We start from the raw sequence: 27,463 nt of genomic DNA on the forward strand, positions 1-27,463 counted from the left end.
ACATATAAAGGAAAATAGATGCCATAATTTTTTTGCACAACTTTATGCTATATCTAATTGTCAGGTCAAAAATATATGGATTCTATGAGTGTGATAGATTCAATATTCAGTTCTTTATGTTGGTTTTCTGGTTTGTTATATAATGTGGACTTGTAGGTATATACCAGCATTTTGGAGGTAATTGCTTTGTTATGTTTATGTTTTTAAACAAGACTGTTGCATCAATTTCAATAAATTAATGATCATTTAAAATTTGACATATATACTGTTATATGTCATGTTTAAATGAAGACTGATCACTTCTGTATTGAAACCATTGGTTTGGTGTTCAGTGTAGTGCGTTTTAACCTCATACCAAGCAAACTGAAGATCATGCTGTCTTCATTCCACTTAAGGAGCAAAGCTTTATTGAGGTACATCTTTCATGACTTTTCCAATGCTTCTGATTTATTCTGTTTTGTCATGCTTCCAGTTTACATTAAATCAATTCATGTGTTTGTTTGTTTATTGCCCTTTAAATTATGCTATATTAGCTGCATAGTTTGTGTAGAGCAAAATGAGAAGTGGCAGGATGATATGGTTGGTTCATTGGGAAAGATGAAGAAAGAAGGGGCAATTATGATAAACTTCAAGCATTTCTGTGGAGAGAGTAGAATGTAACATATAAATGTCACCAATAATAGCTGTTCTTCTGTTGAATAGTCAACTCAGGATCTCTCAGATAGATCAGACTCTAAAGTGACAGGTTATGTATCGGATAGCCAAGATTTGGTTATTGGTGGGGGAATGGGGTTCTCTCTTCACCACTATATTTAAAATGTTAACAGGTGCTGCCTAGCCATTATAAACTGGGTAATTACAGATTGTGTGAGCTTTATGTTCGTTTCCTTATATCTTTATGGTGTGGTGTTTGAAGTGGGATGCAATGGGAAAGGATCCCATACCTTTTTTTTTGTATGCCCATATTGTGTACTTCAGGTTGATATACAGATACTTGCAAATAATATATCTCTAGATGTCAGGAAAAAAAGTTCAGTGTCTTCTGAGATGTTGCATCACATAGTCTGGTAGAAATTTACCATTGTTCCAGAAGTGTGCACTGCCTCCAATATCAGGGTGTTAAATACTTACCAAAGTGAAAAATGTTTTAGACCAAAGTTACAGAATTTAATGAGAGAAATATTATATGTGAACTTTACTTTCGACACAGAGTTCTGTTTTCTTTTAAAACACATTGGCTGTCGTAAGAGTCACTGATGGGTCTCATGAGAATAGATTTTAGTACTGTGAGAGACACTGGTGGGTCACAGGGCTGTAAATTTCTTTTGGAGGCTCAGTTTTCATGGGGTGCAATAATGTATTTCTAACTCCACAGCTGGGACAGGAAAGTTGCATGTGGTTTGTAAACACAGTTCATATAGTAAGGTTCTGAATTTCTTTTTCTGTGTTGGGTGCGGGTCACTAGTGGGATAAATTTATTCTTCTTTCTTCTAGCAATGGGGTAAATATTTTATGTTATATACACTATATATAGTGAATAGTACTTGAGAAACATGGTTAGCCCTTTGAAGCTGAAGCTCATATGAAGAATATTTAAACATTCAGTTCCTGTTCAAAGAAAATACATTGTTTCTCCATTGTAAAGATAATTTGATTAATGCTGTTTAAGGAAATAATAGCTGTTTACTCTGAGAATCATACAAAACACATAAATACACTCTGTGGAAAAAAAATCCAGAATTACTGATTGTTAAAGCAGATAGTAAGTACAATTAGTTGCCACTGGGCGTTCAGGGCCTTTTAGATTACATGATAAACCACAGAAACAGAAAACTACATTTAAGTAATTTTGTCTCTACATTTCTTATATTGTTAAACATTTTTGTTTAGTAAAATTTAATTTTTTAGAGTACCGGTATTGCGTAGTTTGTTTATGAACTGTTCTGTATGTCTAAGAAATTTTGTTATATTGAGTCTGCCAGTCAAACTTTAAACAAAGCACAAACCAAACCTCTACTCTGTACCTGTGACTTCACACAGTGAGGGCTTCAAAAATGTTGTTATACATGCTAAAGGATTGAGTCTGCACTGTGAAATAATGCTCACATATGTGTCATAAAACATAATAAACTATGTCTTTGTGATGAGAACACATAAAATACCAGTTTAATTCTTTAAATGTTGCATTTGTATATTTATGGTACATATGTATGTAGAAAATAATGATGCATGGATATAAATGTTATAAGTCTTCATGCCACAAAAATACATTTCAGTTAAAATACTTTATCAAAAAACATTATTTGAATGAGCTGCTTTAAAGATTCGAAGAGGACAGTCACACATTTGTATACTGATTACAGTTTAAAATTTACAAAACACAATCACACTGTGATTTGTGGTATATTTAGTATACACACACATTTTTATAAAGACAACTTATTTTAGTTGGCCTACTGTACTCATCATAAATTGGCCTCTTCCATGTCAAATACTGTTTACTGACCTATATGACATTATAGTCTAGCATTTACACCACTTGTTTAAAATACACATACTGAATGTAATTTATATTCCTGTAATATTTTTACAAATGTGCCAAATGCCTAATTATATAAACAATTATACTCAAACACATCCTTCACTAATTTTCACATCAGCTGCTCCAGCCAATTTGATAACAACTAATTCATGTTGTTTAGTCTGGTTCTGATGTGTCAACTCATCAAGTTTGGGGATGAAATGATAACCTGCAAAGGGTGACTTTTGTCTTTCCACCCACTCAACTTTTATCTTTATGCTAGACAGATGAGAGAATAACTAAAGATATGTTACATTCATGAAGTATTAAGTAACTGTGATAAACTTTTTCCCATAAAACATTGTTATAAAAGAAGCTTTCAAGAGAGAATATCAGTTTTCAGTAATACCAATTACTGACAGGTGTATGGATGCAGTGTCAATGTAGGACCAAAATTGTTACAGAGACAATTTTTTTCGTTTGTAGAATGTTTTATGTGCATGGCACAAAGATCAGAATAAAACCATATTATTCATGGTTCAGCTAAAATTATCACAAAGTTACATACTGGAAGTTTGAAAGAAATAACTATTTTGTAAGTAGTGACAGAAAAAATATGCCTTAATTGTTCTAAAACTGTGGGAGTGGGAACTTCAGAGAACATCTCTGCATTATAAGTAGTGGCCAAGCTGTAAAAAGAATGACCAACTCCCTTCCACCCTTGCTTCTGATGGCCCTGATATAATTTTTCACAAAGCTGGGCAATAAACATGTCCATTGATATAAAATTTTCTTGGCATCCAGACACATCAATGTTGAGTCAAACACCAATGTTTTAAAGACTATCTTTGTCTCCATCATCACCCTAGTCTTTGAAATGTTGGCATCTGACTCAACATTGCAACATTGACATGTTTTATCCCCCCCCCCCCCCCCAGACCACAAAAAATGTTATAATATTCATGCATGTTTTAAAGTCTTACATATCAATTAACAGTTATAACTACACTGAAGTATTCATTCTGTAGGATAATGAATATATTACAAATAACTGATGAATGATATACAAAAAATAATGTTAACATTATTTTGATGTGAGACATATAAAACTAGTGACTATTTCTCTGAACATTTTTATAATTAATGTTAAATATTAGATACTTTGCATAAAAATATTTTGCTGTGTTTTAATAATATATCACTACTGTTAACCTCTCCAGAATTAAAATCATGTTAGCAGATCCATAGTATATGGACTTAAATATCATATGGTCTGTAGCAAGTGTAATCTTCACTCTTGTCTCTCTTGACGTGTTGCAATTTGTGGGAGACATATTCTTCTAGTAAATTTTTCTTACTCTTCTTCCATGTATGTGTGTATTCCAGTTTTATATACACAGAAATCTACATTATATTAAATTATTGAAGTGTTAAACAAGAGGGTTAGAATGTCTGTCACGATTTTGTTTAAGTTCTGGAACCTAGATAAACATGTAATGATCTGAATGGTTTGTCGTTACAATATATTTACCACATATGTAAGCATTATGTTGTACCATAATTTTAATTTATTTATCTGGTTTGTGTATGAATCTGCAAAATTAAAACCCAGAAACATGTAGATTTTTGTTAAATACACCAAAAGCTATCCTTCATTGTAACAGGTACTGAGAATGAGACTTTGTTTTTATCAAGCACTTAGATTTTTAGATTTTGTTAGATGAATAATATGATCTTATTCTGACATAAAATCCAGATAAAACACATCTTGGGTAGCTGTTAGTATAATATACTCCTTTCAATAAACCAAATAAAATTGCACAGTAATTCTGATAAAATATAAATATTTATTAACCTGGTGAATGTGATTGATGCTAAGTGATGTTAATTTATTTGGATCCATCAGCTTAGTGTTGCAATTCTCAAAAAGAAAGCCACTATCAGCACCTGTGTGAAGCGGTGAATCCAGTACAGTCTGCACAGGAAACAATAAAAAATAAATTCAGTAGCTTCTTCTTTATGATGTATGTAGAATTATAATTAATTTATAAAGTCAACAGAAATATCTTTGTCTTCACAACTTTTAGTATTAAGATCTTGACAGATTTTGTCCTTAAGGTTAACCTCCATGTACATATATACATTAGATTCTGGTTAATTTGGGCAGCCATTTATTTGGGACAAATCTTAAAGAACAACCCTTTTTTAACTCTTTACACGGAACTTTGCATAATTGGGGCAGTGTTCTATGCCAATGTGTCCTAATTAACCAGAATCCACTATATATAATTTTCTTAAGTCATAATCTGGGAATTTATGAACACAATAATGAACCTTCAGGTTCCATAACAGATGAGAAATTTATTGAAAATGTTTGTGTTTATTATTCAGCAGATTAAATAGATTCATTAAATATATTTTCAAGAATAACCATTATAGAAACGAGTAAAAAGAAAAAGGAGCTCTTTAATCCATATACAAAGAATGTGAAGTCACCATAAAATCTGTTTTATTGTAATATGGATTATGAAATATATACTTCATATATGTGTACTCACTTCTGTAGCTTCTTTCTGGCACCAGGTATCGTGTCATTGGAATCTTTTAGGATGAATTTTCGAATTCCAAGCATGTAGCATTTGACATACTTGTCCCAATCTAATTGTGAAACATCAACATCAAAAGTTGTTTTATCTTGTGCATCACACATTAATGCACAAACATTGTCACAGTGAAATTTCCATTCGTGAAGGGAGAAGAACTCGCCAGTTTTGGCAGCCTGCTGGAATCTCTTGGAGATCTTGAGCATTCTGTAAATATTAACATTTTTTCAAGGCTCAGAATATAAAAATAGTAGGTTCAGAGCAGTGGTAGCAGATATGAATGAAAGAAATAATTTAGGCTTTAAAGTAGTTTTAAATTTATGGTTTTGCATAATAATATTGAAAGATACATGGAATGAAAGAACACAAAATCATAAGAGCCAGTACGACTAAATGTTCACTCACACATATTTGTGACATGCCAGTCCCATATCAGTGCCATCTGCATGGTATCTGACATAAAAATATTGTTATATGTATTTTTAACAGAAATGTTCATACATATCCAGCACACTGCTCTCTGGTTCCCATCAGTGTAAATGCAGTGCTGCCTGTCATAGCTGGCAATAATATTTCCTCATACCTCACTGACACTAATGTCACTGATCTGATATAGTATGTGTGACTAGTGTTCAGAGTCAGTGACTCAAGTTATTCCAGTGTATTCTCAGCATTTATGAGGTAAACTTTGCACATGTGAATTTCAAAATGAACAATGAGAAATTGACAAAGCTCATTTAACCACATGCCAAACTGTACAATTTGTTACATATATATACAGAAAGAATGTAGGAAGAAATTGGATAACAAATGAAACTAGAAGGTAATGTTACCGATTTTAAAATAAAATGTTGGATCTAAACATTTTTATAAATCTGTAATTAATTAATTACAACTTTTTGAAATAAGTACTACCGTCTAGCAAGTAATTTTATTTTCATACCGTAAACACAATGCCGAAACTCCTTTGGTGCTACTGCTTTACTCCAATAGGTATATTGCTTTTGTAAAGTATTCTATATTTTATTAATAACATATAATATTCTGCAATACATATTCATAAAACTTGCTTTTGTTGTTCATTAGTTTTTTATGCAGAGTCGCTTGCTTCTTCCATGCCTTTTGTACCCATATGCACTTATTTTTATTGCTTTATTTATCCTCTTTGTCTAAAAACAATTTGATGGTGGTTAAGTCCTTAATAGAAAATGATCTAACTTCAAAAAATGGCATCCCACTAATGCAGCAGTGATTTGCTTTGGAGATGTGTAAATGTTGTGCACTGATACTGAATGGATTGCACTGATAAAGAACTGACATGTCAGTGATATGTGTAAATCAACCTTAATACTCTCAACCAGAGTGGTAGCAGATGGAATTAAAAGATATAATTTTAAATTTTAAATTGTTTAAAGTTTAATTTACTACACAGTTAAACAAAGGCATCTAAAAACTACAAAAGTTAGGGGATGCTTTTCACCTATCCTCTAGATACCACTAAAGTCTGGGTAAAAAATAATAGGCTATGGAAAGAATAGGAAAGAATAGTATGGTACATCAATAGTTCATTCTGTAATAAATTGCTGTTTATGAATCATTAGAAGGAAGACTTACATTGGTTTAGCTCCATGCAGCCTGAGTAGAAGGTCAGCCACAAATGCTGGCAAGAAGTGGAAGAGCAACTCACAGATCTTGTGGACAAAATGATTAGTCCGGAAAGTGAAGCCAGGATACCACATGACATATCGTGTTGGTATTTCACGAGCATGACTTTGTGTCAGAATGCCAAAATCTTTCCAAGTTATGGGATTCACTGACCCAGTAGTGCAGTTATACACACGGATTGTATTTGGTCTAAACAGAAAGAAACAGCCATTTTACAAGAATAAAGTCATTCATATTCATATTACCTGTAAAATTATAATGGAAAGCATTAAATGTTGCTTAGATTGTTTATGTAGCATTGCATTTTATATATATCGAAATGGTTACTGTTTTTTATAAGAATTTAGTTCATCTGACAGAAAACTATTTTTAAGTTTTTGTACATGTTTACACAAAATGTAGTTTGTCAGGAGGAAATAATTATTATTTATTTGCACCAAGCAATGTAGAATGTGCAGCAATCTGCTGTGTGGGTCATCCTGCCTCCCAGTGGCTCACCTTATTACAACTATGTTACAGGAAACTGACTAATTTGTTTTGCATAAATTTGAGAGTAGAAGATTAAGGAATCTTAAATAAACAGGTTGTTTAAAGTGTGGATTTTGTGGCCATGGTGATGACTGTTTAATTTTGCATATCAGCAGGAAGTTTCTTGAGTAGTTGAGTACATGTTGAGTGCTCAGGAATATGTTTTACCAGAGATTTACTTAAAAGCCAGCAGCATATTTATTTTCTTCTATGTGGTCTATTAAAATGAGATTGCCACAAGCCACTTGTATAAAAACTATTTTATATATTTGTTATCCCCATCAGTTTAGTTGGCACCTGCAATCCATAATAGTTATTTTGGCTCTGTTTGTTATGGCTTGGTTTATGCAACAGAATAGCATTGCCACCAATCAGAAGTAAGTTGTTCAACTGTCTATTCCACTGTTACACATACAAGTTTTTCACGTTGTTTGGAAATGGATAAAATTTATTTTTGGCAATAGTACTGAGAAGGGCATGCACAGAGCATGACATAACAACCTTCTTCTTCTTTCCCTCCCCCCTTTCCCTCTGTTAGGTGGAAAATATAGACACGTATAACAAAAAATCAGTATTCTCCCAAAATGTTAATGCATTTGCCCCATTGTATCACGTGCCCATTGAAGTTCAGTTTGTAGAAATATTATGCTAAGAGTTGTAGTGTTTCTTAAACTGCATCCTTAAATATAATATCCAAGGAATTATGCCACCATTTTGAAGCATGGAGCATGAGAATGTTCTTATATGTCAAGCTAGTTTAACCAGTAAAATTATTTGCTTTGGACTGAATGTTCATGAGTGGTTAACAGTTTAGTGATATGGTAGTGTGAATCATGGCCCACTGGACTGCACATAAACAGTGATAGAAAGATGTTAAAGTTGAATTAGCACTTCTGACATTTGACCATAAAATGCACAAATGGACACATTTTCCAAGTGCAGAAAAAAAATAGATATTTTATATTTTCTCTTTTACTAAAGCACGAATAACAGACTTGCTAAAAGTAGATGTTCCCGCAGTTCAATCCAGGAACTTCAGAAATTCAATGTAATTGTGATTCACAAGATCCTTAGTTATTAACCAGCAGTTGGTTGATGTACACTATACCTGTAAGTAGCTGTGTGCCAAGCAACTCCAATTAATGTATTTACTACAAAATCAACAGGAATCAGATCCATAGTGAGCTTCTGATCACATATAATGCTGCGAATGGTTCCACGTCCAATCTCCATCATGATACCAGTGATACCACTAACATTGTCCACCCACCCTGGCACTGGTTCACGCCATGCTGCTGTAACTGTAATTAAGATATTTGTATCACTAATGCTGATCTGCTAAATGAAAGTTATGTATTTTAGTAATTTTAAAATATAATACAACTGAATAATTGCATGAAAAGGATCCTTAACATAACTCATATGTAAGAATTATGAAATTGTTTCCAAATATTTAATTTCATCAAATTTGGATTGCATTTTTCACTCGAAATGGTTTACATGACAAGGAACTTTTTGGTTTATATTTCTCAAACTTGTATTCAGGCACCTAAATAAACGGAAGAGATTATATTGGATTGGACACAGCTAACACAAAATGCATACAGAATTGAGATGTGAAATTTTTTATATATATAATTAATTAAACTTTCTCAACTGCAGAGGATGTGTGCACTCAATGGTAAAGTGATTGCAAATAATGGGTTGGATAGGATGTGGAACAAGGTGGATTATGATCTGTTTTAAGACAAGTTTGCCTGCAGGGACTGAGGAAAATCATGTAAAGCTTCTGTCAGGGTAAGCTGTCTCTGAACCAAAATCAGGACCTCCTGAATATGAAGCAGACATGCTGTTCACTTGATCACTACATTCATGTCTTGATGCAAAAGTTATTAAATAACTATTTACGGATGACTGGGATGGAATGTGAGAATAATATTAAAATTGATATGGAAATAGGGTTATGTGAAGTGGATTGGAGTGACATAATAAATTCTAGTATTCATTGTTTGTGTTAGTGGCATTGAAGTTTTGGGTTCTAATGCCTACAAGTTGAATAGTTCTGGTTCCCTTATACCTATTGAAGGTCTAACAATAGCTGCTGGTATATCATCTGCTTGTTCTGCTACTACCCACTCTGCCATTGCCTTTGTTAGAGTGTATGTATTGGGATGTTTGCCCTGCAGTCGTTGAGCCACAACTTCTAGCGCATCGTCAGTCATTGTGTGGCAACACTGTATGACACACTCAGGATCTGCTGGTGGGGGATACACAGTCTCCAGGACCTCCTTTTTATCTGCATTGGAATATGCTGTTGACACATGAACAAATGCCTGAAAAAAAGCACATTAAATATTCAGGAACAGTTTAACATCACTGTAATTTGATGACATTCCTACATTGTATGTTTCCTAAAGCACGTCATTGTTCAGTAAATTACTTGAGGTAAAGGAATATAATGGGAATTTTGTATAAGTACAGAGAATTTTATATGTTACAAGGGCATTTTTTAAAAGTGTAATGTTTCTTTGTCACTTTTCCAGTGATTGCATTTAATCCTCCAACATGTGATGGTAAACACTGTAAATACAGGAAGGAATGTAGAATATAATCATAACAGCGGATTTGTTGTCCATGCTCTTGGCTCTGTATGGTAAAGTAATGAAATATTTAGAATGCCTAATGCTAACGAAAGTGTTAGGGCAAATAAATTAAGGGGGCCATGAAGGATAGGTGTGTAAATCAGATGCTGGAAAAATAATTGTGTGAATTATCATGGACAAACCTTTTATAATGTGGATGCTTGGGAGACTCAGAAGATGGGTGGGAAATGTTGAAATGGATCTTATGTAAATAGCTTGTGACATGAAATGAAGATCAAATCCTGTTTGAGTCTAAATATTTAATTTCTTGCAATTTTAAATACATTTGTGATTATTATTTAGCATTAACTTTGTTTATCTTGTTCTTGGAAAGAGCTTATTACTTAAATACGGATTCTGTTGATACTAAATTTGTTGGACATGTGTACCATTACCATGCTTTTAATTGTTGACTTATAAGCAATAAATGGTACAGAATTTGTACATAAGCTTTTGATTTATTTCATTACCAAGTTTAAAATGAGTAGCTAAAATGATCAATTGGTTATCACCATTAAACCAAAAAATAGACATATTCATCATGCAGCTGCTGTTTTGTTGTTTCTATATTCTACAAAAATATTACCATAATAAAAGTTGCATATTTTCCAAGAATCTGTTACTGTTCATCAACTCAGAACCCTATCTTAAGTGGTGCTAGTGACACTTCTGCATCATAAATTTGTTTCTGCTGTGTTGCTATTATTGATTGCTAGAAATCTGAAAGTACAAATTTGGCATGGCCTCCAGTGACATTATATTTATATGAAATGTAATAAAATACATCTAGTAGTTCCCAAGTTGAAACATGGGGACCAGTAGATACTGTATATCCTTTCTACATTTATTGTATGCACACTGTGCAAAGCACACATAATAACCAACATAATATTTAAATTAATACACTGGTACCTTTGATGAACATCCTAAGAATTCCCCCTCACCTTCTTTTATAAAATTGTGCCAGTATGACATGTCAGGCCATGCCATATCTCAAGCAGCCAAACATTTTTCTCTCACCACAGAGACTTGGGTTCAGTCCTAGGTGATTTTAGTTGAGATTTATAGTGGACAAAGTAGCAGATTTTTTTCCATGTTCTTTGGTTATTACTGTACCCTCAGTCATAACTTGGGCTTCATCTCTGACCTGGCACTTGGCTGGTGTCAGAGTAGAGATAATTTAGTTTATGATGTATCATTGCATATTGCCAGAAAATAGGTATGGATTTTATTAATTTCATTATTTTAATGCAGCAGCTTAGTGATAGTATTCATCCTCTAATAAATAAATGTTCTTTCTTATCACTCATATTACTGTAATGTACATTGAACAAATTAGATTTCATGAATGCATGTGCTAAACAAATTGAATTTAGTAAACATCAGGCCTGATTAATACTCATGAAAGCATCTGAAGTAACTGAACTCCATTGAACAACAGAACAGTACCTGTAGATTGTGAATGTCTCTGCATAATTGAACAACCCTCTGAGTCCCAAGAGTGTTCAGTATTACAGCAGATTTAAGGCTCTCATTAAATCGCACTGTAGCAGCTGAATGGAACACAACATTAACTTCTGTTACTACACGCTGCTTGTCTTCCTCACAGAGTCCAAGGTCCTTTTCTGACACATCACCACGGACACTTATGATCTTTTTGAATGCAGTAGGACATTCCATTCTTATTCGATCAAACACCTGTAACATGGTACAGTGAATATCATGTATTTGGATTGTATTCCAAGAATTAAAATGGACAGTGATATTATACATTAAAATTACATACTGAAATGATCATGTTTTATCTGACCGACTAACCAAATAACAGTCCAGATGAAACTTAAAACAGATAAACTTACTAACCTGAGTCACTTCAGTCAATTCATATTATCACAACTAGTTTTCTAATTCACATATTAATAGTGTCCTTCTTGGTCTTCCAAGCTGATTCCCAGAATATTATTGTCATTCCCTTTTTCACAGAAAAGTAGAAATTGCCATTATCATCACTTCCTAGTCCTACAATGTCTAATTTGTATGTTGTTACCTTTTTAGGTAAATTGCAAGGTCCCTCACATACAGAGTCTCCTAAAAATTAATTGTTTGACCCTCAAAAGATATTTAGTAGTAATTTTGCAGTGATGATACAAATGACAGGTTTTTTGGGGAACTAGAGCATGCTTTCAGTTAGTTTCTGAAGTACCTCATGAAACTATTGTTAGATTTAATTTTAAGGTTGTGGAGGGAAGATATTTTCAGCCACTTGGGAATGAGAGATTACACAAAACTAGTTATGATAATGGGGTTCAAAAGTCCAGTTATCAAGAGTACAATGTTCCCACATTACAAAATTCATAAGTAAATTGTACTTCTTCTGTTGGAGAAACATACAATCAGATTATCATGTCTGGATGAACAGAAGGTAGCAATCAAGTATACTTGATATAAAAGCTTTTAGAGGGGCTGACTGTGACACTGACCACTATCTGGTGGTTGCAAAACTGAGGGAAGGGCTATTGGTAAGTAAATTGGTAACACAAAAGTTTGGTGTGCAAAGATTTTGTCTCAGGAAGGTAAACAATTCAGAAGTTAAGGAACAGTATGAGGGAAGAATCTCAAAGAGGTTTGCAGCTTTGGAAAGCATGGATGATGATGTGGATGTCAGTAGGGCCTGGGGAGAATATTAGAGAGAATATCAGAATGTCAGCCAATGAGAGCCTAGGTCATTACAAGTTAAAGCACCATAGTTTGACAAAGAATTTTAAAATTATGAGAAGGAAACAGACTAAACTGCAGTTGTTGCAGGAAATATAGCCAGATGAATATAGATGTAGATCATTCAGGATCAAAGAAGATAATATTATTGGAAATACAAAATTAATTAACGGAACAAATGTTAATATTTGAGACCTATACAGAAGCACAAATGCATCTAAGAATTGTTACCAACCTGTAAATAACTTTGGTATGGTAATCTGCTTGAAAATTCCCACAGTATTTTGAATTGATGGAAGAATTACTTTTGTCACCCCCACTCCACAACAACTTCTGAGAATCCCAAAGAGTGACACTTGTTTAGCTGGACTGTGAAGAGACCACCAGCATTCTCTACACTTGCCACCTTTAGATTCAGGCAGCTGCTTTAAGTAAGAAACTGTTGTAATTAAGATGCTCTAAGTGTGAGGAGGATTTGGCATGGTCAGTCACTGATTGGAGTCAACTTTTTAAGAAAGAACTTTAACTGTAGATCATGTTCTGGAATTGCAAGTGAAAAACAACAGACCAAAAGGAAGATCCAGACCAAGAAGGCTTACCTAAGTGACTAGTCATATTAAAAGTGGGAAGGAAATTTGGACCTGGGTCAGTGGGGTAAAAATGTGGGATGATGAAGATAAATCAGGGGATTTTCATCCATTTCCCATCCTGTAGTGGGGACAATGCCAAAGAAGAAGGTTATACTCACTGGATTTTTTAACAATTCCTTGTGTCTTGTTTGGACATCAAGTCCTCTCTTGGGGCGGATGAGTAGGTAGATGGTTCTGAGATCTGGACAGGAGCGGAGCAACTTCTCCACAAGAGCCTTTCCCACAAAACCAGTTGCACCAGTTATAAGAATGCAGCTTCCACTGAAGAAGTTTTGGATTGGACTGTTGAAAATGCTGGCATTTGTGTTATCACTATTACCTCCAGCTTCATTGTTCTTATTGGTCCCCATACTGACCTGAATTTACTGACCGCTTCAGACAGTTCTTATTCAAAATTAATCTTCATGTAGAGTGCAAGTGGATGTTTTGAACACCTGAAAAAATCTGAGCTTCTTAGAAAATAAATATTTTTTGATTTAAAACTGGACTTCAGTTTCAGAGGACTCAGTTTTGAGATTACCTTGGATTCAGTGATTTCTATGAATCTACAGCAAAGTGCATGGTTCATGTGAGTCCAGTAGGCCAATCCAATCTTTCTCAGAATGACTGACTTTGCAAAAAAATTGTTCCACTATCTAGAATATAGATCTCATTATGATCTAGAGATTTTATTTTTAAACATATTTTAAGTTGTGAATATTTGAATAAGTATAACGAAATACAGGGTTTGTGCAGATGGTGGGGTTTTGTAAGCGGATTGATAAAAACAGATTCTCACTCTCACTACTTTGTACTTTTGTTTATTTGATTCACCAATGCAGAAAGGTTTTATACATGGCACTGTTGTTGATTTTATTCATCTCAAAAAGTTTGAGATATCATATCGATACTGTTTCACTCTTATTTTTGATAGTTTACTAGTTTTTCATGAGCAGCAGTCTCAACAAGTTGGTATCCAGAAATCCCCTACCAAATCAGATCACCATTTTTAAATTCAGTATGACAGTTTAAAACTACGCACAGTAGCGTACATGACTACTGAAACACAGATTTCTTGGTTCATTGCCCCTTTGAAGTCCTCGTAAACGGATAAGATGCAGAAGGAACTTGTCGTGGCCTAATTCAGGCTACTAATTTGGCATGCTCCTGGAGGTACTGAGGAAAACAATGATAATTCTTTCAGGATAACCGGTCTCGACCGAGATTAGAACCTGGGTGCCCTGAATACAAAACAAAAGTTCTAATCGCTGACGTTCGGTGTGATGATGGTAATTTTACAGGCATTCCTCAAGAGGAACTTACAAATTTCACGAAAAAAACTTAATAACCATATCCGGCTTCCGGTCTCAGATTCGAGCCCTGGTTTCTTGGTTTATGTAACGACTCTTTCTCAAGTGCTTGGGTTATGTATGTAGCGTTGAATGGGAAAGCCAACTAGGAGAAATTATACACAAACCTGGATTGCTAAATCTTAACTATCAACTTAAAATGTCTGCTAACATCAATGTATATTTTTAAGGTGTCACACGTTATACTGACAGTTATTACAATTTCGACTGCGAAGAATCATATAAACTCTTCTGTTTTCTGTTTTCCCGTGTCCGGAAGGGGATGTCGGTTCACCTGGTGTATTGCTTTCTGTTTCAGTCTCTATAGACGTGACATTTGTGAAAGCCATAAGTAATGGAATAAGCTTTGTGCGTCCCCCCTGCTTTTGTGTATGGGATTACGGTCGCGCTGTTGTCTTCTTTATAACCAGTAGCAGACATAAATTGAAAGGACGAGAACCCGTTGCCTTGCGGAGTGGGAATGACTTGTATTGTTATCAAATGTTAGAACCGTCGTAACTCATAGTGAAGGCGTCATCCTTGGCCTTTTTCTTGTCTCGCTTCTGTATTTCAAGTGGGCCAACTAGTTTTACCTTGGAAAATATGCTTTAACGGGAGGTAATAAGACCTTTTCCCTCAATGTTAATTTTCTCATATTAAGGTACAATTTTCTAAACTACGAATTCTACAGTCATGGAATTTGGTATACTTGTAGTTATGGGCTTTCTGTATATACTGATTTTTTTTCATGGTCTACACTTGTAAACATATTTTTGTACCAGATTGTCCAGTGATTGAGATAACTCATTCTAACGGACCTCACCTGCACTTCATTGCACCTGAAGACTTGAACAGATCCTGTCTTCGAAACGTTGTGTATTTTATATCAGACGATGGACAAGATCCAAAAACCCAATAATGTTTTGTTTTTTGGGATTTTTTCATCCATTTTTTCGCAGCTTGTTTTCCCCCTGAACTTGTGCACACTTTTTTCAGAAACTGTACATAATAGGAATGTACATTTGTTTGTTAATAAACTGACATTTTTAAGTCTAATACAAAAAGTCATAAAGTTATTAAGCATTTTTCTGTCGCAAATGCTGAAAAAAGAATAGTCTTTAAAAGCTATAAAGATACTGTTTATAAGTAAGTTATGTTATATGTAACGTATACACCTTTTTGAAGCGGAATTCTTAATACGCGTATACGTCAGGACCATGAAAACTTCTCAAATCAGCAGCCAAAGTTCAAAAGCAGGGTATGGCTGACAGTCAGTTTCTGTTAAAATTGTCGCGTTTTTCTTCGACAACTGCTCGGATATTTAAGTGACGAGATCTGAGAGGTTAGTAGATATTAAATTGTTTAAAAACATTTCTGGCTGGGCCCATTTTTTGCCCTTTCCCACTCCATTATTTTACATTCGCCATCTCTTCCTACGTTTTTCCGAACTGCACCACGTCCTGTCGGCCTGTAGTTAATTAATACGCAGCTTTAGCAGAGTTCATCACAACCAGTAAAAAGCTCACCATTTTGCACCTTTGTGTAGTCAGTTCAATACTTTTCATATCATTTCTTGTTATGTAAGGGCGGATACATTTGGACATAACGTGAAAGATTCGCATCGTCGCCATGCTTTTAATTGCTGACTTAAAATTTCAAGTGCCTAACTCCAGTGCGTAATTACTGCCATAAAACCGACAGCGAAATATCGGTTTTGTGTAGCCTTAATGTTTAACATTGTTCAAAAAATTGCCTTTTCAAAAGTTTCATATTTTTCGAATATCCATTTGTAACTTATCATTTCTTTAGGTGAGCCCTTTGTTTGTATTATGTGAAATTTGTATAATAGTATGAATTGTACTTTATAATATGTATTGTATTATTATTATTATTATGACTTTTTCCACATCGTGTTGTCACCTGACTGTCTTATGGATCCATTGAATGTAATTATATATACATACATAATTTCAGGACTCTAATAAATTACCCTAAAGTCGCTTCTACCTCATAAATTAGTGCGTCCGCCATGCTTTAATTGCCGATTGTCTGGAATTCCAAAGCACTAGTTTGGGTTGGTTTCCATTCGCAAAATGATCATATGAAATTTAATCAAAATTCGTCCAGCGGTCTCGAATTGAAACATTCTGACAGACGGACAGACACTATTTCCTATGTAGGTCCAAACGTTCGTTTTGTTAAAATCGTAAAACGAACGCGCAACAACAGACAGTAATTTAACTTTTCCTGTTCTTTATCACTGAGCCAACAACTGAATTTGATGACTGGAAGGGTAAGATAATTATTTAAGTTAGACACACTGATATGACGTTTGTATCGCATAGCACAGGTATTTATGTGCACCAGGGTTTTTGTTTTCGGTAGATAATAGCCTGAAACTTGATTATCAGTATAATTAGACGATGACGTAAACTGCTGGCTTCCAGTCCACAGGTGTGCTAGAACCGTTGTCTCCTTGTGGTGGCATGCCATAACTATTGTCTCCCTGCTCAGGTGAATCAATTCTCAGAGGACCTCTATTAGAAAACTAAGAACGAGTTAATGTTATTTCTAGTTATTTTCTTCTTCCAGTCGAATATCTTCTTTTTATTCCCTTCAAGGTTTGGGTCAATAACTCTGGAACTAAGTTTTTGCTTTCTCTACGTTTCCCGTCCGGTTCATATAGAAACTGTCGTTTTTACCCTAGATATCCTAATTACATTCTTTCCATCGTTTTGGTCAGTTTATTATGGAGTATTCTGCTCTAAATGTGTCTTAATGTCTTCATAGATTGTGAGGAATTTGAATTCAGATGCTTCAGAATAAAGTTCAATGTTGGACTTTTGTTCTGCTACATATGGACGTTTCGGGAACCAGCGAGTGTAAGTCGGCACCATTTGTTCCTAGTTTTCTGTATTTTAATATGTTTTTGTTGCACAAACTGTATTATGACAATATAAACTAACTTATTAAGCCATATTTTTCATAAAGTACCTTTTGTACTTACCTGTGATGCCATTGGCAAAATTAATAACACATTTTGATTCTTGCAATAAGTTTAAAGGTTTACACTCATCGACTTCTGAACCGTCTATACGTATACGTGTATAAGGTGTATGCGATAAATGGTCTTCTGGGTAAAAGAGCCGTCTAGTCGTATAAGTGGTTACCAACGTTCTGGAAGGCTGTGTAGCCGTTATCTCTAGGGACACTACATGGTATCATAGCCCGGAAAAATGCAGTCGATTTTTTTAACACCTTGAAAACCTTATATACCACATGTATAAGGCTATATGTTCTTACTAGGTACGCTTATACACAGATATATTGTGTGAGAGGACAGTATTAAAATGGAAGTTTGGTAAACAGAGTTTAGTGGTTCGAATTTTATTTATATGGCGCAGGATAAAACCGTTGGCGGACTCTTGTGAACCTTCGGGTTGTATAAAAGACGCGGAGTTTTTGGATTAGCTGAGCGTTTTCTTATTAACTTCTCGAGAAAGACTGTTCCGTGGAATTAGTAACATGCATTTCATTTTATAGAAATATTTAACATAGTTATAGAATTGTGTGAAATAACAATAAATGACGAGTGACAAAATGTTAATATTAATAGTATCCATTCTGAAAAAGCGCAACTTGTAATATAAAAACATGTCAGGGCAACAGCACTTGACAATGAAACAGCAGCTTAGGCTAATGAGACAAGAATGAGGGCCCGTTGCTATTGTCACACTGTTTAATCTGTTTTCACGTGTGTAGAAACGCCGTTTGAATTCAGATTTTGTCACACGGTTCAAATTACGTCGCTGCATCCAGAATGGCTAAATGCTAATACACATTTCATATCTGCAGTTCAAAGTGCGTACGTCGCAGATTGATTGTTGATTCTTTCACATAGGATAGCTAAAATCTCCTCAAGCCGCAAGCAGATAAACAGAATTGTTCATTATAAGCCTATAAGTTTCGACAATAACAATTTAGTGGTGCCAAAAAGTCGTTTATTGATTAATCCAAGGAGTCAATCAGCGCTGGTACAAGGACTACACGTGTTATATAAATCTATACGGGATAGCTAGATAAGTTATAAAAAGGAATGCATAATCCAGACTTACCATGCATTTTCCTCGGCGAATAAGCACTAGACAAAATACGTTGTGATTTAGTAGATTTGGACATTCAACGCACATTTCAGGACCTACACTTCCGTTCGGGACTTCAGTACCGACTGACCATATACTAACAGATAACGACCCGATTATGAGACACATATACCGTATGTAGGCTATCATATATCATTATAATAGAATTCGGGTGGTAGGGGGTCTCCTGGAGCTTGGCGAACAGCAAAATACACTTTCTGTCAAATGTAACACATTCATTTATCCATCAGCTGGGCTGTGACATCAGTAGTTTTGTGCTTTGCGAGGGTTAAATGCTCGAGATATGAACTGAAATAATGAACTAGTGAATGCAAATACATAATTTATCTTTTATCTAGACATGCAATAAAATGGTTTATTCTTCTTTGTGAAGTGTTTGGGGGGTCGTCTTATATATGTGGCTGTCTTACAGTCTGATAAACGACTGTAAAGATATAGGGCGATACATAAGTCCTTCCACCTCTCTGAACAACAAATGTGGAAAATGGGAAGTGATTCAGAATTCCCTGTGCACACACATGGCGCGCATGTTATGTGACTCTTACGTTAACTGCATGGATTCCCAAATCAAGAAAACTTTGTTTATAACGAGATTCCAAGGAACGGTTTTTCGTTTTCTATGGGTACTCACTTCTAGATGCAGAAAATAGTGCACAGCAGTACTGCATGTGTTAGTGTACCTAGATGCAAGTCACATCTCAGAAACTCGTGCTACGTATGCGGGGTACATTATACGGTTAGCACATTTTCACTTTGCCTTTCTTGTTTCAGTGAATATATTCTGCGTTTTGTAGCAGACATTTTCCTTTTTGAGTACATTCTGCGAATTGCAGTACGGAACATTTTTACGTGGTTGTAGGGCATGTAAGCCTGATATTAATTCACGTAAATTTTGGTAAAATTATTGACTTTGTAAAGATGTCTGTCTTCTGGGTCGTAGCACCGTGTGTCTGGTATTTTAAAAACGTTTCAGAGGCCCTTGTATTCATCGTCAGGACTATGATGGCCATCACCTTGATGCTGGAGACAGCAAAGACCTCTGAAACGTTGGAAAACTTCTACCAGACGGCGCTACAACCCAGAGACAGCCATCTTTGTACTCACCGCCGTGAGAACCTCAAATCCTACATATTGTTTTTATATTCCTGCGGTAAACAGTTTCTGTTTATTTGTGGTATGTTGTGTTCTCGGGATCAGACGATTTGCCTAATAGACACAGATTTCGACGAAATATGGGTTTAGTTTTATAAAGGTTTAATGCAATGAAGAAATTACGATCAGAGGGTGTGGATGCGCGGTCGATCTGTCTGGGCCTCCCTCAGCACGCAGATCGCAATTTGAATCAAGCTGGGAGCTTGGATAAATGTTCGCGTTTTTCTTGGCCTTATTCTTTGCTGACAAATTCATAACAGCTCCATAAAGCTAGCATCGGGCCTATTAGAAGACCACAGATAAACTTCGATTTAAGCCTTCGCCTTGCATCTGAACGAACTATCTGTTCCCCTCCATCCATCGGTGTTTTTTCGTATATTCTTTTCGTTCCTTGCCGTACAGTATCATAAAAGTTAATGTCTAAAGAGATCATTTTGTATTAATGAAGTAGGTCTTTGCACACTGAACTACGATATCGATTTGTACGTTGTCATGTTACCGGAGGACACGTGATAGATGGTTTCTTAAAGGCGATAAACTCAAGCAAGATTTATGAATGAAGAGATATGTCGTATCACAACAGCTGAAGTTAAAAATATAAAATAAATGAAGGGGTATATGAATGTCTGTTATTGTTAGTTCTGATTATAAAGTGAAATTTTGTCTGACGTGGAAAAGTGTTACATGAAATTGGAGAATTTGTATCTACTCCTAATCTAATAGCCAGTGTCCTTCTTGCTTGACAAGTATACATTTCCTGAGATCTGGAAAGAACTTAAGTTCTGACGTTGGCGACTGTGGTAACAAGAAATGAAAAAGCGATTATGGCTGGAGTCTGGGGGTGACTGCACTCGGGCTATCGTTTTTGTGTCCGTTCATTTGGCGTTAATCTGGTTTCAGTCGCCGTGAATATTTTCTCGCAATTAGTTAATAAAGACATTTTATGTTTTGTATTTGCATTGAGATCTACGAAGATAATGCTGAAATAAATTGTGTTACTTTTCAACGCAAACGAGTTTCATTCCCGCCAACTTAAACTTTCATCGAATTAACACTATTGTTATAAATAATTTAAAAACCTAAAATAGCTTAAGTATATGCGACTTTCATTATAATATTGTAATAAAACAAAGCATTTTTGTATATTAAGTTGTAAAGGAATTCGATAGTTTTATTTTTTGTGATATTTTGTATCTTGCCGCTGGACACCTTTGTTTCATGTGAGTTGCTTATTTAATATCGTATATTTTTCTATAATATACACACTAATATGATTATAGATCCGTATAAATAAGTTTATTACGTAACTCAGAATTAAGTAGATTGAGTGATAGATCGACCGATTAATTGACTGACTGACACGCAGGACGACATATTTCCTCATGTAATGGCTGTATCATAATGACTGAGTTCCCGGATCCCCGCCTCTAAGACTGATCTGGCACATTGGAAATGGAATTACTAACAGACACGACGAGATGTGCTTACTAAGTTCAGTGTTGTTAATATTTTACTAATGTTGGCGTGGTTACCCTCGCCGCAAGTGTAAGCCTCGACTAGATGGCTAACAGCGCCTGGATGGCTGGAACTAGCAAACGATGCAATTTATTTGATCATTTCTGCTCTGTTTCATGTGTGGAGTACCACTGAACCACGAACGTAAGACAGAGGACTTCATTTTTGTTTTTCAAAGTGTTAGTCTCGATAACACGGCTAACACAGTTGACACGAACGCTTGGCCTCTGAAAGTATAGGCCTGCCTTTACACTCATCACACTCCCGTTAAGATCTGTTTAAATAATATCCTTGTATCTGCGCCTGGGCATTTCCAAGTTTTCTTTTAAATTGAGGTTTACTGACTGAAATTTGGTACACAGTAGTATTAGCGTGGCAAGAACTCCTGACGTCAGTGGTAGTGAATAGAATTTCTTGGTGACAGCGTAGGAAAGGTTGTCTTTGCCACAGCAGTCGTCTGGACTCAGCAGGAATTAGTGCCCCCTCACTCAGAATTCTAGTTATAACAGACAACCTGGGTTAACCATCCGAGTTTCAAGTGGCATCAGGGAGTGACATGAAATCGAACACCGGTTCTTTAATAAAATCTTCTCGGGCAATCAGCCGCGTTAACTGGTTACCGTAGTAAACCGACGTTTCGGGAACAAACTCTGTCTTACCTGGATCCAGTCACATCAGAACCCTGAAGTTGGGGACAGAGTTTGTTCCCGAAACGTCGGTTTACTACGGTAACCAGTTAACGCGGCTGATTGCCTGAGAAGATTTTATTGATTTTACTCGCCGCGAAAGTCTCAAATCCTTCTTTAATTTGAACTAAATCGAACCACGGCATTGGCCTCAAATCCACTTGCTCGAAGAGGCGCTGGTATTCTTTTGTTAGATGTCGCCAGCTGGAGTTGTGGTCAAGAGATTAGCGTTTCTGTGACCAATGTACCGTAATTTACTATTAGCACATTCTCATCTTCAGATCTTCTTGAGGATAGAAATAGAGACCTTACATGGATGTATAGCAACAACTACAACAACAATAATAATAGTAATAGGCAACTATAACAAACCCATTAAATTATTTATGGAACAGAGTCCTTGATAAGCTAATAGATGCTCAGCTTGTCAAAAAATTCCCCGCCTTTTATAGTCAGATGTTTATTACCCTGGCTTTAGTCTTATAAATCCAGTTTATGTCTTAAATTTTAATTTTAAGAGCAGTTTTAATATTATCCTTTTATCTACTCATATTTCTCTCTCGTGGTCTCTTCCCTTTAGCTTTTTCAACTAATAGTTTGCATCATTTCACCTCTCCCATGCGTGTTACGGCTTTCGCCCATCTCACCTACCTCTATTTTACTATTCTAATAATGTTTGTTGAACTCAGACTACCGATTTAGGTTGGGACCTTCTTACGAACAGGAAGTACAAATTATGAAGCTCGTCGGTGTGTAATTTTTTATACCCTCGTCTACTTTTCCTTGTATCCCGATGAGCCTTCTCTCCCGAATAGCCTGTTGTTACATAATCTCTGAGGGGGGGGGGGGGGGGGAATCAAGATATACCCCATACAAAACACGACACACAATTATAGTAGGCCTAATTAACGTCACTACAAAATATTTTTTTTAAAGTTTCTTTCACATTTATTTACGAAAATGTATGGCGCTTTGAAGGCGTGTGTACATAGGGTTATTTATGTTTAGGAATGGTCATGCAACACATCGTATTGTGTTTTGACAACTTGTAATCCATGCGCCTTTTGAAAAATGTATTGACGCAAATTGTTATTATGTAATAATTGTTACAGTTAACAGATAACACGAAGTGGTTCATGCATACTATAGCTAATGTGAATATTTAACCCACGTACTTGTTTCAATGTCGTCCTCCCTTATGGCTTGACACCGTTGTTCTAGCAATAAATCACTTCACTTATGCAAAGAGAAATAATTGATATAAAATAATTCACTATATCACTAATTTATAACAGAAGTACCCCCAGTGTCAAAAATATTTACGTCACATCACTACCCATGGATTTTCAGGCGTCGGAGCTACTTCAAGGGCGTGAGTTCCTTTCTTGGCATCCTTCCAAATTTTAACAGCTGACTAATATCGGCCGCTGTCTGCGGAAGATGAAAGAAAGTCCGTTTGGGGTGGGTGTGGATGGCAAATGACGTAACGGGTTCTTCGGAGTTGAAACGGCACTACCCTTTCCTGTGTTCCTAACGGTGCATGGTGTGATTCGTGACGTCACATTTCGATCATGTCTCTTATTGGTCCTTTCCAGCGACAGGGGTTAAAGGGAAAAGGGATCGTTACAATAAAAACATGGCGGAAGCAGTACTTGGGGAAACATCTGCCATCTACTAGAGAAGGATTGAAATGCATGTACTGTGCTGAATGTGTAATTGTGAATTTTCGAATATTTACGCAATTCTGCCGCCCCCCAGAACAACGGTTAAAACCACTCTCATATTGATTTAACATTTCATCAGTCCTGTTTGTAAATGTATGATTTACGAACTTCGAACGTTGTTTTCCAAAATGATAAATGCCCAAAGTTAAGTGGTCTAATTATTTTTTAGTGTCTAAAAAAATTGTTCAGAATAAGTTTCTATGGAATGTAGGTGATGAAAATGAAAGTGGTGTAAAATATATGACGAAACTCAGATTGGTATACTGATGGGAAATCAATAGGACAATATTGATCCACTCTTTGAATTATATTGTCCATCAACAGAGCCTCATTTGATTGGAGCTATCTAGTCCATGATATGAATTTGCCAGAAAATCAGTCCCCAATTTTGGCCTCTGGTTTAAAAGGTTGGAATCTTAAAAAAATATATTAAAAACGCATTAGGCTTGCTTCTATTGTTTCGCTAGCTTCAAAGACACTCTTTTTTTCAGATAAGCAGTCCTTGAAGCCCGTGGCCATAAAATTATCTAAATGAATAACACTTATTTGTCGACTCATTGAAACTGAGCTCTATTGTTTCGTCTGTGAATGAGACGACCGAGCACGGGAAGTTGTTGATTCCAGTGTAAAGAAAATCACCTGTCAACCACTGCTTGTCAAAATAGGGTTTTTTTTTTTTGCCACCGTTGCATATTAAGCTTGATCAGATGAAAATTTTCGTTAAGGATGTGAATCAAAATTACAGTAAATTTGTGTACTTGAAATACTGACATTTCCGAGTGTCTGCGAGGCGAAGTCAAAGATGAGATTTTTGTGGGCTATCAAATTAGAGAAATAATAGAGACAACGCTTTCGGTGAAACTTTAAGCGAAATCGATAGACGGGCTTGAATAGCATTTAAAGATGAGACTGTTAATTTGTCTGTTGCAGAAAATTACGAGTCACTTTTCGAAGAACTTCTCAGTTCGTACAAAGTCTTTGACTGGATGCAGACTCTCATTAACAGTTAATGTTTTGGACTGACATCTCGGCTTTTCCCCAACATACTTGGCACTGATCGCGGTGGGCATGAAGCACTCTTTCGTCAAAAAATAAATATCTGTAATGTTTAAGCGATACCACGGCTAATGGAGTTTTAGCATGCTGCTGACTGATTGGTGCTGGGCATTGGTACGGGGATGCCACAGAGGCGTAATGCAGGCGTAAATCATCAGTTGGTGGATGATACATTTTGAGGTCATTTTCGAACTCAGTGGAACTATAGACCTAACGTCTGCCCATCGTGACAAGAAAGTTCTGCTTTGTAATCCACTGTAATTTAATTAAACGTGATACCATGTTGTATGATCTGAAGCTTTCACGTCGACTAAGAAAAGGAATTCTTCTCGGGTTACCATCCGTGTCAGGTGGTTTAATGGAGAAAACACCAGCGTTTCGAGAACCATCTTTGTGATACCATGTTACTAATTAGGCGGTCCATTGACTGATTACCTAACTAATTAAAGAAATAAATTATTTACTGGTTGCTAGTACAACTCTTATGACCGAGGAACAGGAATGTCTGAAAGAACATATCAATGAGCTTGAAACAAAGTAAGAACAGAAATATTAGAGACCTGTACAGAGACATTATTTAATTTAAGAAGGGTTACCGACCTTGGGACTCACTTGGTAGAAGATAAGAACTGTGATCTGCTTACAAATTCCCCTGCAGTATTTTGAATAGGTGAAGAATTACTGTCGTAAGCTGTTGAATGTACATGGGATTAACGATGTTACGCTGACTAAAATGCACACAGAGCTGTTAGTACGTGAGCCAGCTGTGTATAGTTAACTACCCAACTAACGGAGCAGGGTCTTCCTTCAGAACTTGACTGGCCTTTCAGTTCGTCAAGAAACCACCTGGTTCTGCCCAAGAGCAAGTTGTATTGCCCCATTGCAAGAAACGTGACTATCGGATTCTGCTCCGAGTCACTCATTCGAGTTTATAGCTTTGCAAAGAATTATCTTATTTCAATAGGTACATAGTATAAACTTTGTTTCAGTCAGGCAAACATCTCATATCTGATTAAATGTGTTATACTTACCGACAAATGTTTAAAATGTTGAGAAATTCTTCACAGATACGTCAGAGTATTTTAACTAAACACTTTAAAAATGAAAACAACGAACCACTAGAAACAACTAAGAGAACTTCAGTATTATAAGTATGACACTTTTTTCTCCAAAGCAGAACTATAGCCCTTCCAAGATTCGATTAAAGCTGAAAAAACTTTAAGAAAACTGTAGTAAATCTTTTTGTATCGTTCTAGAACACGACGAACGTGTAATTTCTCCCACTACCGGGAGAGAAATACTAATCTACTTGGTCTAACGGATGGCTATGGAGAAATGCATGGCCTCGTAGAAGAAAGTTCAGTTACTTTATCGCGTTGCTCATGTTCACGGAAAAACTTTCACTTGCCGTACACAAGAATGGACACTGCTACTAAGTGTGCGATAATAATCTTCCTTAAGAATGGTAACGCGACAGAACATAAACTGACCCATAAAACGGTATGTTACGATATAAACTGATATCGGTTGTTTTAGTGTGAGTATAATAAACATGCCACTAGCTAGACTTTTCATGGGGCACAGGAGTACAGGCAGATTTTTACATAAAGTATTGCAATAAATGTATATGAGAAAATAAATATTTTGTCACTCAGCTGACGTAAAGAACACATTTTGAACGTTAGTGTTCTCCAAATACTACGCCTTTCCATTCTTGTTAGTGGTGGAGTAAGATTATAAATTATTCAAGAATTAGTCAAGAAGGGGTAAATTACTAACTTTTGTGACGACTGTAACTATAGTGGGAGTCGTCTGGTCAGCGAAGTAAATTGCTTATTTTGCTGAGTTCTGTGTATTTACTGCTATCAAATTTCGAGGATTTCTACACCGTTATCAGAAGATTATTCCGTCTTCCACGAATGGAAATCCAATGCAACTAGTTTTACGAGCTTTGCAGGAAGCAGTTACGTCCTTCGTGCGTAGTAACGTGTTACGTCTAACTCCTCAGTGTCTCTGTTCCTTCCAATCAACAAGTGACGTGAAGCAGTCTCGCTTACTTCCGTGTTAAATGAATAAGAAAACATCTCCTCATTGGGAAGTGTTCCTTCCGTTCAATACAGACCACACGCAGCAGTAGAGGAGAAAGTTCCAATAGCTTTCACCCTGTAAGAACTGGTCCAGTCTTTTTATTGTAGGCCTGCTTCGTTATTTCAACATGGGACTTGACGAAATAATAGTGACCATCTCTTTAGCGTCTTAGAAACGTATTTGTGAGTTGAGCAAATTTAGAGAGCCTGCCGTTTGTTTAATACAGGGGTAGGCAACCTGCGGGCCACAGGTTGCCCTCGCAATCTTTTCATACGTCCGTCACATGATTTAAGAATTATCCAATTCTAGAGAGGCAAACATTTTCTGTAAGTGAGGAGTAGGCCTATTCCGTTAGATTTGTGTTATTGCGGAAAGGCACGTTTTTCCGTAGTTCAAACCATGTGACATTTAACAAAACAACCGAAGT

At 35.9% G+C, this 27,463-nt stretch overlaps 1 protein-coding gene across 4 annotated transcripts; it reads right to left on the reverse strand.

Moving 5' to 3' along the window:
- Positions 1-1,663: 1,663 nt before the first annotated feature.
- LOC110837378 (putative fatty acyl-CoA reductase CG5065) lies at positions 1,664-26,189 on the reverse strand. 4 transcript variants are annotated; one of them, XM_022079422.2, is made up of 8 exons: positions 25,980-26,189; positions 13,423-13,758; positions 11,409-11,657; positions 9,395-9,650; positions 8,426-8,618; positions 6,739-6,978; positions 5,080-5,331; positions 1,664-4,496 (listed from the first exon to the last, which is right to left on the reverse strand). In XM_022079422.2, the coding sequence occupies exons 2-8, from the start codon at positions 13,672-13,674 to the stop codon at positions 4,424-4,426; spliced, it is 1,515 nt and encodes a 504-aa protein (XP_021935114.1). In that variant the 5' UTR covers positions 13,675-13,758; positions 25,980-26,189; the 3' UTR covers positions 1,664-4,423. The 4 variants fall into 4 exon arrangements, with proteins under 4 accessions (XP_021935114.1, XP_021935112.1, XP_021935111.1 ...); XM_022079420.2 differs by lacking the exon at positions 25,980-26,189 and adding an exon at positions 23,344-23,699; XM_022079419.2 differs by lacking the exon at positions 25,980-26,189 and adding an exon at positions 18,768-18,910.
- Between the last annotated feature and the right edge of the window lie 1,274 nt (positions 26,190-27,463).

Source organism: Zootermopsis nevadensis, unplaced genomic scaffold, assembly GCF_977971745.1.
Source record: "Zootermopsis nevadensis isolate Lab colony 2312 unplaced genomic scaffold, Znev_1.0 Znev_ptg000018l, whole genome shotgun sequence".
Taxonomy (NCBI): Eukaryota; Metazoa; Arthropoda; class Insecta; order Blattodea; family Termopsidae; genus Zootermopsis; species Zootermopsis nevadensis.